A 15,899-nucleotide genomic window follows, 5' to 3' on the forward strand; every position below is an offset into this window, starting at 1 on the left:
AAAATGCCTCTTTCAAATTTATGATACATTACTCCCTTCAAATGCTCTTTAGACTACTCTTGTCTTTATGACTTTATATTTTAAAAGCCTAACTAGATTCCTATATCAATTTCCAGTCATGAAATTAAGTTATGGCAACATGCTTTTCACAAATTGAATGATGAAAGAACTGTATTCACTGAATTACTATTATTACTGCTATTTGACATTACATAAATTATCCTTTAATCCTAAAATTACCTTCTTAGTAAAACATTTAAAAATACTATACTATTAATAGATCAGCAAGAAAATTGCATTTTTGAAAAATGTAATGGACCTCTACTTCCTCAAATTATTTCTAATTAGAAAATAAGTTTGAAAGTCCAAAATTAGAAAATTAAATAAACTGACATGTATTTTGGCCTACCAAGAGAGACAAGATGCTATTATGATACTCTTTCTAGCAATTACAAATATTAATCTGAGTGAATTTGAGTCTGCTGAAAACAATGCTCATGTCTACCTCATCCATTAGACAGCTCCTCCAAGGCAACGGTAGTGCCATCAACCCTCTGAAATCATAACCTTTGAGTGTCCAGCACATGTAAGCATGCTAATGCCTGGTTGTTTGCTGGAAGCATAGACATGCAGGAATGTCCAGAATTCAGCACTTAAATATCAGTATCTTCTTAAATTACTGGAAATGAGTTGAGTAAAATGCACTCTAGCCTGGACTGGACAAAAATCATCTGATTTCTAAATACAAAAGACAGATGTACAGCCACAGGCCCAGAGCCAAAATACAGGAGTCAGGAAACATCATGAGGAACATCTAGGAGAGAGAAGATTGAAATAAAGTCATTAATGATATAGCACTACCTTAGCAACAGTTAGAACTGGACATGGAACAACAGACGGGTTCCAAATAGGGAAAGGAGTATGTCCAGGCTGTATACTATCACCCTGCTTATTTATATGCAGAGTACATCATGAGAAACGCTGGGCTGGATGAAGCACAAGCTGGAATCAAGATTGCCAGGAGAAATATCAATAACCTCAGATATGCAGATGACACCACCCATATGGCAGAAAGTGAAGAACTAAAGAGCCTCCTGATGAAAGTGAAAGAGGAGAGTGAAAAAGTTGGCTTAAAGCTCAACATTCAGAAAACGAAGATCATGGCATCTGGTCCCATCACTTCATGGCAAATAGATGGGGAAACAGCGGCAACAGTGGCTAACTTTTATTTTGGGGGGCTCCAAAATCATTGCAGATGGTGACTGCAGCCATGAAATTAAGACACTTACTCCTTGGAAGGAAAGTTATGACCAACCTAGACAGCATATTAAAAAGCAGAGACATTACTTTGTCAACAAAGGTCTGTCTAGTCAAGGCAATGGTTTTTCCTGTGGTCATGTATGGATGTGAGAGTTGGACTATAAAAAAAGATGAATACAGAAGAATTGATGCTTTAGAACTGTGGTGTTGGAGAAGATTCTTGAGAGCCCCTTGGACAGCAAGGAGGTCCAACCAGTCCATCCTGAAGGAAATCAGTCCTGGGTGTTCATGGGAAGGACTGATGTTGAAGCTGAAATTCCAATACTTTGGCCACCTGATGCGAAGAGCTGACTCATTTGAAAAGACCCTGATGCTGGGAAAGATTGAGGGCAGGAGAAGGGGACGACAGAGGATGAGATGGTTGGATGGCATCACTGACTCAATGGACGAGTTTGGGTGGACTGTGGGAGTTGGTGACAGACAGGGAGGCCTGGCGTGCTGCATTGCATAGGGTCGCAAAGAGTCAGACCTGAGCGACTGAACCAAACTACCTCAGGAAAGTCAGAATTACCTTATGGACCCATTTTCCACTGTGTTAAATGGAGAACTAAATGCACTTTTTCCAAATATGATGAAAGAGACGATTAAGAGAAAGAAGTGCATCTGTTTATTATTCCTATATATTACTGTAGAATATGAAATCTAGAAAAATGTTTTCTAAACAATTAAATGTTTTGATTTTTTCATAATACCTTATAGCAAGTGTCTTCACCTCAGATAATAATTTGTTTATTATGGTAAAAACAAGACACCAGGTCATGGGTAATTTTTATAAAAGCCAGTAAGGTGTGTGTGATGGGGTTCCCCAGGTGGCACTAGTGGTAAAGAACTGGCCTGCCAAGGCAGGAGATGCAAGAGATGTAGGCTTGATCCCTGGCTCCATCTTCCCAAAGATGCCCTGGTGCAGGAAAGGGTAACCCACTCCAGTATTCTTGCTTGGAAAATTCTATGGACAGAGGAGCCTGGGGGGCTGCATTCATGAGATGGCAAAGAGTCAGACACGACTGAGCGACTGATTACACAAAAGGTGTTGTGATATACATATTTATTTATTTATTCATCCTTATTGCAGAAAAACTCGAAGATGCAGGTAAGAAAAACGCCACTTAAAATCCTACTCTTGAAAGATGACCAGTGTTAGAATTTTGTAAATACTCTCCTACAGTGTTCCATGCAAATATATTCCATACAGACTATCCTGTAACTTGCCTTTCCCTCCACTTATAAATATGTCACTTTGTCAATAAAAACACCCATACTATTTGAATAGTTTGTGAGTATCCCTCACAAACAATAGCTTATATGTATGTGACAATTTCTTTACTCTTATTATTGAACATATAGATTTCCAATTTATTATAAACAATGTGATCATTCATAAAAACATATACTTTTGTGCACTTATCCAATTAATCTCCCAGAAAATACTCCCAAATCCATCTGTCAAAAGGTATGAAGCTTTTTAAGACTTTTGATATATATTACTCATTGTCCTCAGGAAAACTTGTACTAATAATATACTCTTACAAGTTATCTGAGAATGTCCCTTTCCCGTATGAAAACACATGGAAACGCATATTATTCTAATCCATACTGGCAAGTGAACAGTATCCTTTTGTCATTTTAATTATCATTACTTTATTACCATCTTAATATTTATTGGCCATTTTGACTGTACAAATCCTTGATTAAATATTAACCACTTGTGTCTTTTCCTTATGGACTTGAAAACATTGTGAATTAAGGGTCTTATTCGTATGCATGTTGCAGCTTGCCAGTTCGCTTGCCTTCTCAGTTTCTGGTATTTCTGCTCACCAAACCTTAAGGACTTGGAAAAGAAGCTGTGCCTTCACCCACTCTCCTCTTCTGCACTGCTGCGTGCAGAACCTGTGGGAACCACATAATACTTGGTTTATGCTAGTCTATAATGGGAAGGAGTTTAGGATTTCCTCACTATGTTGATATTGGCTATTTGAGACAGACAATAAAATTGGACAGGGAAAAATGGAGGAGAAATATTTCCTTTTCATGATTAAAAACAAAATGAAAGTACAGATCGGGAACCAATTTTTAGATTTTACCAACTGCTTTTTGTATCCAAAAGCCACTGACATGTTTGTTTGTTTTTCTCTTTGGGTGTATAAATACTAAATATAGTAAACCCTCCTTTGTCGTGGTGGATTATCTTCTGACACACAGCCCATAAAGTAGGACAGAGAAGTATAAAACATGAGAAGTGCAGACTGGGAAGTCAGACTACTGGTGTCTAAGTCTTGGCTCTGCTATAATTAGCTGTGTAACCCAGGACACGTGACCCAGCGTCCCTACCCCTTAACCACCTCATGTGTAGAATGGGGACAGTAACAGTGAATCTGCCTCACAGGGCTACCGTGAGGCCTAAAACACGACATGTACATGGTACCCGGCATATAAAAAGCACCAATAGTAACTACTATTCTCAGTAATATACTGTGGGATTAGATATTCACTTGGTGGTTGTTAGCTTTGTCACTGAGTTCTGTCCAACTCTTTAGTGATTCCATGGACGGCAGGCCGCCAGGCTTCTCTGTCCAGGAGATTTCCCAGGCAAGAATACTGGAGTGGGTTGCCATTTCTTTCTCCAGGGGATCTTCCCAACCCAGGGATCAAACCCACATCTCCTGCATTAGTAAGCAGGTTCTTTATGACTGAGCTACCAGGGAAGCAGATATTCACTTTATTTATGAATTTATTGTAAATATTCCTAAGTGAAATCAGTTGTTTTAGCAATTTATATTCGATACCTGGATTATGCTAGCTTTTAAAAATATTTGGGAAACTTTCCTTATGTCTGTATACTCTAGAAAAAAATCAGTATTTTATAAAGATTAATATTTTCATAAAATGCTTTTTTATAATCAGCAAAGTAACCTACACAATTGTGGGGGAAGAGGGCAAAATATGCAGATGATGTAATGGAAAAGGAGTGGCTAGGAGAGTTAGCCCCACCTCTGCCACGGCCCTGTGGTCACAGGCCCTCATACAGGGATGTTGAACCAACATCCAACAAGCCTTCCCCTTCTCTCGGATGCCTCTATCTCAACAGATGTAAGACATGTACAACTGCTCAGTGCCCACATGTTTTAATTATAGCTATCCCAAGGGAAAACAGACTTCACAGTGTACTTCCTTATTACCACCACTATCCCAAAATGTTAACTTAAATGAACATCAAGTATAAAAGAATGGCAGGAAAGAAAGGATTATACTGAGAAAATCCTGGATATTTTCTCCTATGAAGGCCAGGATTTAAGAGTTGAACATAGATATGAAAACAACCTCAAGTTTTCAAGAGTTAGCAGTTAGCTGTGTAGATTGACCCAAATCTTTATTTTCATCCCTGAGTTCCCTCTTCTATCACACTAAAATCCTAGGTGGTTATTCAGAGGACTTCTTCATATAGGGAAGAAGTAATATTCAAAATACAAGATAAACAAAAGTGGTGAAGTTCTATCTCAAAAGAAAGATTTGTATTGATTCAGAATTGGAAAAACAAGCCCTTGGGAAATTTTCACTACTGAGAGGAATGTAGATTCTTTGTTTAAAGTATACCACATTTAATTAAAATGTACTGACACATGCTGCTGCTGCTGCTGCTGCTGCTGCTAAGTCACTTCAGTCGTGTCTGACTCTGTGCGACCCCATAGATAGCAGCCCACCAGGCTCCCCCGTCCCTGGGATTCTCCAGGCAAGAACACTGGAGTGGGTTGCCATTTCCTTCTCCAATGCACGAAAGTGAAAAGTGAAATCGCTCAGTCGCTCAGTCGTGTCCAACTCTTCACAACCCCATGGACTGCAGCCTACCAGGCTCCTCCGCCCATAGGATTCTCCAAGCAAGAGTACTGGAGTGGGTTGCCACTGTAACCAATAAAGATTAGGTAACAATGACTGTTAAGCACTACTTTTACAGAGCATTCTGTGACAAAGATATAACACTCCATGTTTATTTCATAACCTAACACTCCCAATTACCCTATGAAGGAGGAATGTATTAGGAAATTGAAGCTCAAAAAGGTTAGGTCACTTAGCTAAGACACAGGCTAGGATTATAATTTAAATTTCAAAGCCCATACTTGGAATATCTGCAAATAAGTGACTGAAATTACATTCAGCCATGCAATTAAGCGCAGAACTACACTGTTCCTAACTCTAATACTTACTGTGTGTAGCACTGACAATGCAAAGATACTTTTAAAATGTACCATTTTAAAGAATCATCATCATTCTGGAAAGCTGAAAAACAGAGTTGACAAAAAGTTACTTCTAATATTAAGCATCAAATTTGCCACCAAAATAACAGATATTATCTTACTGTATTATTTGCAGAGTGGTCATACACAATTTCTAGATTAGATGTATTGACTTCAATTTTTTTAATAATAAAAACATCTTTATTAAACACCTCTATTTAACATGTTTACGTAAAATCTTGCATTTTCTAAACCCAAATATTAGTGAACTACTAATAAAAATGAAAAATTAACCTGTTTTCATGGTCTACATACAATGAGATGCAAAATAAGCATAATAAACATCTTACAGGAATATTTGAGATCACAGAAAATATTAGGAGATTGACACATAGGTTTAAACAATTATTTGTAAAAATGTCACCCTTTGGTTATAAACAAGCATATTATATAACAGACTTTATGTCTTATATTGTATTTCCAAAAATTACACATATTTTAGATATAACCCTATCCTTAACGTCAACTCAAAAAATTTACCTTACTTTAGCTAAGGAGAAATAAAAACGTATATGACAGTTTGACATTAAAGCCAATTTTTCATACTACAGAGTAAATCTGAAAGAAACACTTCAACTGAAGCAACTTTAAGGGTAAAGGCAATATTTTAATAAAGTGAAATCAGGAAGACTTGCTTAGAAGATTAGAAAAAGTCCCCTTAGTAACAATCTTTGTTTAAAAAAACCAAATATATATACACACACACACACACACACACACACACACACATTTCCAGTTCTTTGATTTAAACAAAAGACCATCTTGATGAGATGTTTACTGTAGATATGCAATTTTTTCCTAGAAAAGGACCTTTTGTAAAAAGACCTCAAAACAAAAAATAAATTGAATCTGCCTTTGTTCAGGACTTAGAGGTCTTATCTCAAATTAATCTAATAGATCTTAGTTTTACCAGGTAAAATTGCTAACATAAAAGCTTCTAAAATTCTTAAAGATATTTCTTCTTCAAAATCTAAGTTTCAGGCTTACTTTTTATTTTTCTAAAAGTACAATTTCAACTATGAAATTCAGTCCTCTGCATATGTCAGATGATGCTATAAATCTTTGTATTTCTCTTTTAACTATCTAGCTGTGAAAAGGGAAAAAATAAAATTTTAAAATGAAGTCCCTGTTTTGGCCCAGATATACTTACTTTTAGAAATGTAAAAAGATGAAATTGTCTCCAAAGTGACTCTGTTTTCCTCAACTTCTCCATCTACCTTTGAAAAAACAGAATATTCTACAAGAGGGGCTCTCACAGTAGGGACATATAGATTATGCTGAATGGTTGGTCACATAAAACCTTGTACAAACTCTGCATTCTGCACAATGCTTCCAGATCATGAGCATAAGTTGATAAATTAACAGGGAAAGAAACCTTAGAAGATATATCAGGACACTGGGAAAGCAAAAGGTGGAAATGGAAAATTTTATACACTTTTCCTTAAAATGGTGCATATTTTTCTCCTCATATGAGAAAAAGTCATACGATACTTTCTCAGTTTTGACCTTTCTTAGGAAGACAGTAAATGTCAGTGCCAAAAGATTTATCTTAAAATGAAAGTGTATGAGAGAAAAGACTCCTTAAAAAATATGTATCAATCATACATTGAGAAATAATTCTCCAGTGTAGGGTGTGTGTGTGTGGGGTCTTTCTAATTCTAAAAGTAAAAACCCACAATATTATCTGAAAGGAAACTAAGCATGGTTGAGCTTAAACTACTGTCTGAACCACTAAATTATTCATATTATTCTATTTTAAAAGTGTGCAGATTTTACTGAAAGATATCCAATTTCAACATAACAGGTATGGGTTCAAGGTCTGTTCTTAGTGATTCCAGAAACTGCTTGTAGAACATTCATAATTTCAACAAAACCCGAGGAAGTTCTTTCTAAAATGAACATCTTCAACCTACTGAACAGAATTCATGCTCACACCCTGATGTTCATTTCAGCAGCATTTGTCTCTGTGAAGTACATCAAAATCACTCAAACATCAAATTGCTGATTTGATAGAATGATTTATTTTCCCATTACAGGAAAGTCATGAGTGACTTGTTCTGAGGTATGTTTCTGAGCTACGAAGGACATCTATTAGGAAGCTCTGCACTTGAAGGTTCCTCTTTAGGTGACAGCATTTTATGGCTGGACAGTCTCTGCGGGAACCAGATTCCCTGTTGTGTCCAACTGCATACATTTACACGTGCATGCAGACACGGGACACTCGGCGTGATCCCTGAAACACAAGTCAAGTCACAGTTAAAAATCTAAACTACACATACGTACACACATTTATCTTATAGCCTATTCATATCTATAATGCAATTTTTCAAAATGGCATTTGGAAAGATACAGGAATTAAAACCTGAAGACCAAAAGCATTAAACTAGAAATGAGCACCAAGCTGAACATGGGGGAAAAGTTACTGAAAAATGAACAGCTTTACTTTCTAAATATATCCCATTTACAGTTATGACCATAACAGTCTGTGCTCAGAGTTTAGATTTAAGCCCATGTGACAAACTGGGTGCAAACGTTATAGCAACGAAGTGGACAGGGCCACCGATACCACTCAAAGTGAGAATGAAGGTCGCTCAGGTGTGTCCGACTCTTTGTAACCCCCATGGACTTTGGACCCCCATGCAGTCCATGGAATTCTCCAGGCCAGAATACTGGACTGGGCAGCCTTTCCCTTCTTCAGGGGATCGTCCTAACCCAGGGATCTAAACCCAGGTCTCCCACATTGCAGTCGGATTCTTTACCAGCTGAGCCACAAGGGAAGCCCAAGAATACTGGAGTGGGCAGCCTATCCCTTCTCCAGGGGGTCTTCCCGACCCACGAATTGAACCTGGATCTCCTGCATTGCAGGCGGATTCTTTACCAACTGAGCTATAAGGGAAGCCCTCAAAGTAAGCGTTAAATATAATCTTGAGTCTCCTTTGTATGAAATGTTTATTTTCTACATAACAAGCTTATATAAAAGATAACTATTATAGGAGTTTGACAAGTATTCTATCATTTAACTCACATACATACTAGACATTATATATGATGGGATATTCAGTCAGTTGTAAAAAACTGTAAATATATCCTCTCCCCAAATAAAGTTAAATAATGCTTTTCATACATTTAACTCGTACATTTATTAAAGTTTCTTAAATTTAATTTTATAGTTTAAGATTATACAAACTAGTGATACAAATGTCTGCGCCATCTGTGTTAACTTAAGTGACAGTAAAAAACAAATCCATCCATCCTCTGGCTGTATAAACCTGAAGTGTTTAAAAGGCCCTCTGCTTTACCTCCTGTAACCCCAAGCCTACTAAAGAAGGAATGTACCGATTACCTGAACCAACTAAGCATGTGTCCGGCATGTCCACCGTGCCTGCAATTGTGACACCATGTAAACCAGTTGTTAAACTGAGCTAATTTTTTGTCCTTGCTCAAGTCTACTTTTTCATCTGATTTGGATCCTCCTATGGGTTAAAAACAATGATCTTCATTAACTATAGCATAATACTTGATTCAAAATTTCTTAAAAGGTAAATCTGAATTTATGTCAAAATACAAATCACACATCATATTGAAATAGCAGTTTTAATGTTAGAATGTAGTTTAGATTGAAAAATAATAACCAGAATTTCTTGTATTTTTAATAGTCAATAATAAGTGGAAAAACAGACATTATCAAACCTACTAAGAAGTAATCCGGGCCCTCGCGTCTAGTTTGTGGAGTGGCCTCCCGCTTTTTCTCATGCAGATGGGGTCTGTGGCCTAGCGCCCCCGTGCCCACCGTCCGTGATCTCATGCCGAGGCCCTGGAGGGGTCGCCGCTGAGGTTTCTACTAGCCCGCAAGCAAGAGCATGGCAGCCATCCCCTCCAGCGGCTCGCTCGTGGCCACCCACGACTACTACCGGCGCCGCCTGGGCTCCACTTCCAGTAACAGCTCCTGCGGAAGTGCTGAGTACCCTGGGGAAGTCATCCCCCACCACCCAGGTCTCCCCAAAGCAGACCCAGGACACTGGTGGGCTAGCTTCTTCTTCGGGAAGTCCACTCTCCCGTTCATGGTCACAGTGCTGGAGTCCCCAGAGCACTCGGGAGTCTGCCCAGGCCTCCACCAGCACGATCACATGTGACCTGGCTCGGGAAGCTGTGGGGAAGCAGCAGCCCAGCGGCCAGCCTGGCAAAACCAACTGCAGGCCCCCGTCCTGAGTGACCACCACCAGCTGCCAGGCTTCCTTTCAAGGCGCTAGGCTCATCAGAGCCCTCTTCCTCCCCCTGCCCTGTACCCTCCCTTCCCCTCCTCTCCCCAAGACCAAGCAGGCTACAGTCAAGGGAAGCAGTTCACTTTTTAATATCAAAACAGCACAACACCAAAAAGGAAGTTGAGAGAATCCCACTCTCTGCTATCTGAGCCACACAAACGCTCCTTCCTCACACCCCATGACCCTGTGCCTTGCCCAAGTGGACAATAAACTCCAGGAGTGAGCAAAAAAAAAAAAAAAAGAAGTAATCCGAATTAACAATTTTAGAGAAATAATCAGTAGTTTAAAAATCTTCTCATAAAGAACACACCAAGTTTGGTTTACAGGTGAGTTCTACCAAACACTGAAGGAACAGGTAATTTTCATCTACACAAACTTCAGGGCTTCCCAATTGGCACTAGTGGTAAAGAACCCACCTGCCAGTGCAGGAGACATGAGAGACGTGGGTTTGATCCCTGGGTTGGGAAGATCCCCTGGAAGACGAAACGGTAACCCACTTCAGGGCCTGGAGAATCCCATGGACAGAGGAAACTGGCAGGGTACAGTCCACAGGGCCGCACAGAGTCAGACACAACTGGAGTGACTTAGCACGCACACACACCTTTCCAAAGTATAGGAAAAGAGCGGAAATTCCCCAATGCCTTTCATAAGGCAGGTATAACTTTGCTAACAAAACCAGACAAAGGTAACATAAAAAAGAAGATTATAGGCCAATCTCCCTCCTGAACAGACATAAAATCCTAAATAAAACATAGGCAAACAATATGACTCAGCAACTCTGGTGATTTAGTCACTGTGTCGTGTCCAACTCTTAAGACTCCATGGACTGTAGTCTGCCAGGCTCCTCTACCCATATATTCTCTAGGCAAGAATACTGGGATGAGTTGCCATTTCCTTCTCCAGGGGATCTTCCCAGTCCAGGAACTGAACCCACGTCTCCTGATTTGCAGGCAGATTCCTTACACTGAGTCACGAGGGAATCCCTTGGCTTCCATGAAAATGAACTAAAGAAACTTCTGTGCATAGTGAAAGGAGAAATATGCAGGAATGTTCATAATAGTAAAAATCTGGAAAGAAACAAATGTCCAATGGAAGAATTTGTGTTACAGTCATAAATGGTAAGTAGTAATAAAAATGAATAAATCACAACTACATTCATCAGCACAGCTGAAACTAAAAAACAAGAAAACTCGAATAAAAACGGCAAGTCAAAGGATATATGCCATTTGATTCATTTATAGAGTTTAAAACACAGACAAAAGTAAATGTGTGATAAAACTACACAGACAAGCAAGAGACGAAATTAATAGATGATTTAGGACAGTAGTGACCTTTGAAGAGGAGCCCATAGAGGTGTGAAGAGGCAGGCAGAAATGACCCAAGGCACTGGTACAGACAGTATTATCTTAAGCAGGGTGGGAGACTCACTGACGACTGATTTATCACAGTACGTGATGAGTACATTTGTATACATCTGTACTAGAGTCCACAAGAAATGGAAGAAAAATGTTATTTATTCATTTACATTCACACACACACATTTATGTAACTTGCAATGCTTGAAAAATCCTCATTCCCTTAATTTTGGCCACCTTAATATGTTTCATTTTGTTCTAAAACAGCAACTCAAAATATTTTATGACCATATATAGAGAAAAGGATAGAAAAGTAAAAATATTAAGCTTAAATAAGCAACTGTGTACCTATTAAGACATAATGCTATATTCAGAAGTTCACCTGGGTCATTGCTGATCATACTACTGCTAGGACAGTCTTGCAAACAATTTTTTAATATACTTATTTCTTTTTGTAATGGTATGAAAATGAAAGGATATAATGGTGGTTCAAGGATTTAAGATACATACACACTGAAATTCTTCCTAAAAGCTTAACAAAAACGATTAATAATGAAAGGAAGGAGAAGAGGGGAGAAAGAAAATATAGACCTTTAAGGATAAAGCATTTTATACTTTTGTGTATAGTTCTCACTGGTGATTTCCTCTTTGTTTTTGTAACTTCTAATCCATAGAGAAAACAGACTGAATCCAGGACAGATTAAGTCTTGGCTTCTGATAAAGCTTAAAATAACAGCACTACCTCACTGCCCTGCGAGAAGGCTTTTAAAGATCAAACAGCTTTTATTTTATTTTTTCAATTTTTAAAAATAATTATTTTTAAATTGTATATATTTGGTCATGCCAAACAGCATGCACGATCTTACGTCCCCACCAGGGATGGAGCCTGCACCCCTTGCAGTGGAAGCAGAGTCTTAACCACTCAATTGCCAGGAAAGTCCCTCAAACAGCTTTTAAATTTAAAAGATTTATATTAAATCATGAAGGTAAGTGCCACAGAATAGGTAAGGGGAAACCAGAGTTTCACTTAGGCACTAACTAGAATAACAATAACAATAATGATGATAGTAAGAAGAAGAATAAACTAATATATAATCTAACTTTTACAAATGTATCACACCGAAAAGTTAAACTCTACAAGGGCAGGGATTTTTGTCTGTTTTGTTTACTGTAACATTTCTAGTACTTAGAAAAAACAGGCACTCAAACACTGTTAAATAGATAATGTTTATAATTTTTAATGCTAAATATTAGTTCATAATTTGTAAGCATAACTAAATATGTATACTTATAAATTCAATGAGACACTTCAAAAGAAGTCCAACTTTGAAAGCACAACTCCGTGTAAAACTTTGCAACCCTCAGTTAAATAAACTTATGGAAACTCTGGGCAGTTGCATCACAAAGCATGATGGACGGATGCCATCTCTAACTGCAGACAGAGCTACAAGGAGGTGTGGACACCTGAATCTTTACACTGCCATGAGCCAGTATTTGATTTCTATTAGGTCCTACTTTACTTCAGAATTCAAGAGTCTTCTGCTTAAGAAAACGCTTACTACTCCGTAATTAACTCAGTCCAATCTGCCTTTAAAGATCAGAGCCAGGCTCCCCTGACTTCCCTACACTGTTTCCCAGACCCTGTCACACTCATCTACTCAGTGGTCTCCACAGACTCGCGGTAATTACCATCTTTACCAATCTCTTTACTCCAGTACATACTTTGTACTCTGTCTACAACCTGGGCAGGCTTCTCCAAAATCTTCACATATTTAACTCTATCAAACTTTAGAGGACTAGCTTAAATGGCATCTTTATTTTTTGGGGGGGGAGGGGGAGAGTTTTTCAGATAGAACCAATGTTATCTTCTTTCAAAATTCCTAATATTTTCTTTAGAAAACATAAAAAATACCCCTTATTCACCTTAGAGAGCCAAGTGTATTTCAGAATTTGAAATATTTAGGGATGTTAGAAAAATAATGAGCAAATATTAAATTACACCCCCCAGAAAACCCTGAGGCAGCATCCTGTAATTAAACACATCAGTATTTCTGCGACGAAATATACGAATGTTCACAAAGAGAAATAAAAACTTTAATAACCTCATGTCAATTCTGAACAGATTTTTTTCTTTTGCCAAATGAGATTTTGAAAATTCAAAAAAAAAAAAACAAACAAAAAAAACCCCAAACAAACCTAAACTTTGGCTTTTCAAATCTTACAGAGATTTGGGAATGACAGATAAAAGGACCTGTGGACAGGCATGCTCAGTTGCTCAGTCGTGTCCAGCTTTTTACAAGCCCATGGACTGTAGCCTGCCAGGTTCCTCCTGTCCATGGAATTCTCCAGGCAAGAATACTGGAGTGGATTACCACTTCCTATCCCAGGGGATCTTCCTGACTCAGGGTTTGAATCTGCATCTCTTACATCTCCTGCACTGGCAGGTGGATTCTTTACCACCGGCACCAGCTGAGAAGCCCCAAAGATTCTGAACTAGTATTTATTTTCTAGAACATATAATTTATTTTATGTTAGCTATCCATGCTCATTTATACATTTATACACCATAAGCTCCACGAGGATCTTTGAGTCATCCTAGCAATCAGCCTTAACTTAACTTAGTGCATTAAACAAATATTCAAATTTATATAAAGAAATTATTTCTACAGCAAATTAAAAAAAAACTGAAGCAAATATGAGAAAGTTTTAAGACTTGATAAACCTGGGTATTGAATTTTCATTAAATTAATAGCCTCTATGCTGCTGCTGCTGCTGCTAAGTCACTTCAGTCGCGTCCGACTCTGTGCGGCCCCATAGACGGCAGCCCACCAGGCTCCCCTGTCCCTGGGATTCTCTAGGTAAGAACACTGGAGTGGGTTGCCATTTCCTTCTCCAATGCATGAAAGTGAAAAGTGAAAGTGAATTCGCTCAGTCGTGTCCGACTCTTGGCGACCCCATGGACTTCAGCCCACCAGGCTCCTCTGTCCATGGGATTTTCCAGGCAAGAGTACTGGAGTGGGGTGCCATTGCCTTTTCCAATAGCCTCTATAACGGAGCTTAAAATGCTTTATGGTTTAATTTTCTTCAAATTCTAGAAAACTGTTTTTATCTTTTCTTACCTATTTCAAAAATAGAAAAATCTGAAAAGCTAGTATCTAGCAAAAAGCAATAGCACTCTAGCCAGTACAGTTTGCTGAGACTTATGGTCCAAAAGACATATTAAGTTCAATTATTTCTAAGTATTTAAGTTCACATAGAACTTACTAGACACCATATTTTGCTTCCTTGTTCTTTCATTGTAGTAGATTTTTATTTCAAATTGTTATTATCTATTTATTAGTAGCAATGCCTTCCCTGGTGGCTCAGATGGTAAAGAAATGGTCTGTAATGGGAGAGACTTGGGTTCAATCCCTGGGTCGGGAAGATGGAGAAGGATGGCAGCTCACTCCAGTACTCTTGCCTGGAGAATTCTATGGACAGAGGAACCTGGTGGGCTACAGTCCATGCAATCATAAAGAGCTGAACACAACTGAGGGACTAATGCTTTCTTTCAAGGCCATAAAAAAATTGATCAACATGCAGTGTAAAAAGTGAAAGTCCTTGATTAAAACAAGTCAAGACTAATGTGCATTTAAAACATTACATACTACATTTGTTAAAAAAAAAGGGGGGGGGGCAGGGGGCCCAGTGGTTAAGAATTGACCTGCCAACGCAAGGGACATGAGTTCAATCCCTGGCTCCAGGAGCTAAGATTCCACGTGCCACAGGGCCACTAAGTCCATGCGCCACAACTGCTAAGCCACACGTCCTGGAGCCTGTGCTCTCACCACAGTGAGAAGCCCGGCACCGCAACTGGAGTAGCACCTGCTTACTGCATCCAGAGAAAGCCCATGAGCAGCAACACTGCTAAAAATAAGTAAAACAGATAAAAGAAATTCATGTTTTAAAAAAAGGATCTATTTTGAAAAATAGTAACTTAATGATACTAGCAAATCTCTTTCAGATGTTAAGGTAACAATAAAACAGTCTACTTAGAAGAATAAGCTACAGAAAAGAATTATAAAATTTCACAACTAGGAGGATCTCCCAGTCCAACACTCCGTATGTAAGTGGGTCAAAGTGACTTTCAATCTCACAGACTAAACATCACAGAGCCAGAACTAAAACAGGCATTCTGGTATCAGATGCAGTTCTTCATTCCTTATTCATTTACCATTATGCCAGATATTCAAGTGTTTCTAATTAAAATTTTTGCTTTAGTATGATTTTCAACTTATATAAATAGCTGAAATATCTCCAGCCACTAGGTATATTTATATTCGATTTATATTCGATTATATATCTACTGTTCTCAAAAATTTTCTCTATATGTTTACGTTAAGCAGTATACAATAATTCTAATATTTTTAACCATTAAAAAAGTACATATATTTACAAGACAGCTGACAGACATAGCAGAAACAACACCAAAACTTAGAAGGACAGGACTCTGACCGCTAGGTTAATACTTTCCCTATATATTTTCACAGGCAGATTTTGAAGATGAAGTAAGAGAAAATGTCAAAGTGGTCTGAGATGATCAAAAGTTCTTGATGTGCACAAGATGTCTGTTACTAGATGAGGCCACAGGACTTTTAAACATAAAATCTGAGGGAGCTCGTCTTAGAAAAAGT

At 38.3% G+C, this 15,899-nt stretch overlaps 1 protein-coding gene and 1 pseudogene across 6 annotated transcripts in view; one reads left to right on the forward strand and one right to left on the reverse strand.

Annotated features, from left to right (window-relative positions):
• Positions 1-7,607: 7,607 nt before the first annotated feature.
• Positions 7,608-15,899, reverse strand: part of MIOS (meiosis regulator for oocyte development) — a 36,982-nt gene continuing 28,690 nt past the window's right edge. For 5 of the 6 annotated variants that reach the window (XM_027540082.1, XM_027540079.1, XM_027540083.1 and 2 more), the window contains exons 11-12: positions 8,953-9,082; positions 7,608-7,842 (exon numbers count right to left, since the gene is read on the reverse strand). In XM_027540082.1, coding sequence (XP_027395883.1) covers positions 7,746-7,842; positions 8,953-9,082 — 227 coding nt within the window. In that variant the 3' untranslated portion in view covers positions 7,608-7,745. Of the gene's footprint in view, positions 7,843-8,952; positions 9,083-15,000; positions 15,133-15,899 lie in introns of those variants that run through there. The other variant, XM_027540085.1, reaches the window with a different exon arrangement.
• LOC113891698 lies at positions 9,443-9,974 on the forward strand (annotated as a pseudogene).

Source organism: Bos indicus x Bos taurus, chromosome 4 (assembly GCF_003369695.1).
Source record: "Bos indicus x Bos taurus breed Angus x Brahman F1 hybrid chromosome 4, Bos_hybrid_MaternalHap_v2.0, whole genome shotgun sequence".
NCBI lineage: Eukaryota > Metazoa > Chordata > Mammalia > Artiodactyla > Bovidae > Bos > Bos indicus x Bos taurus.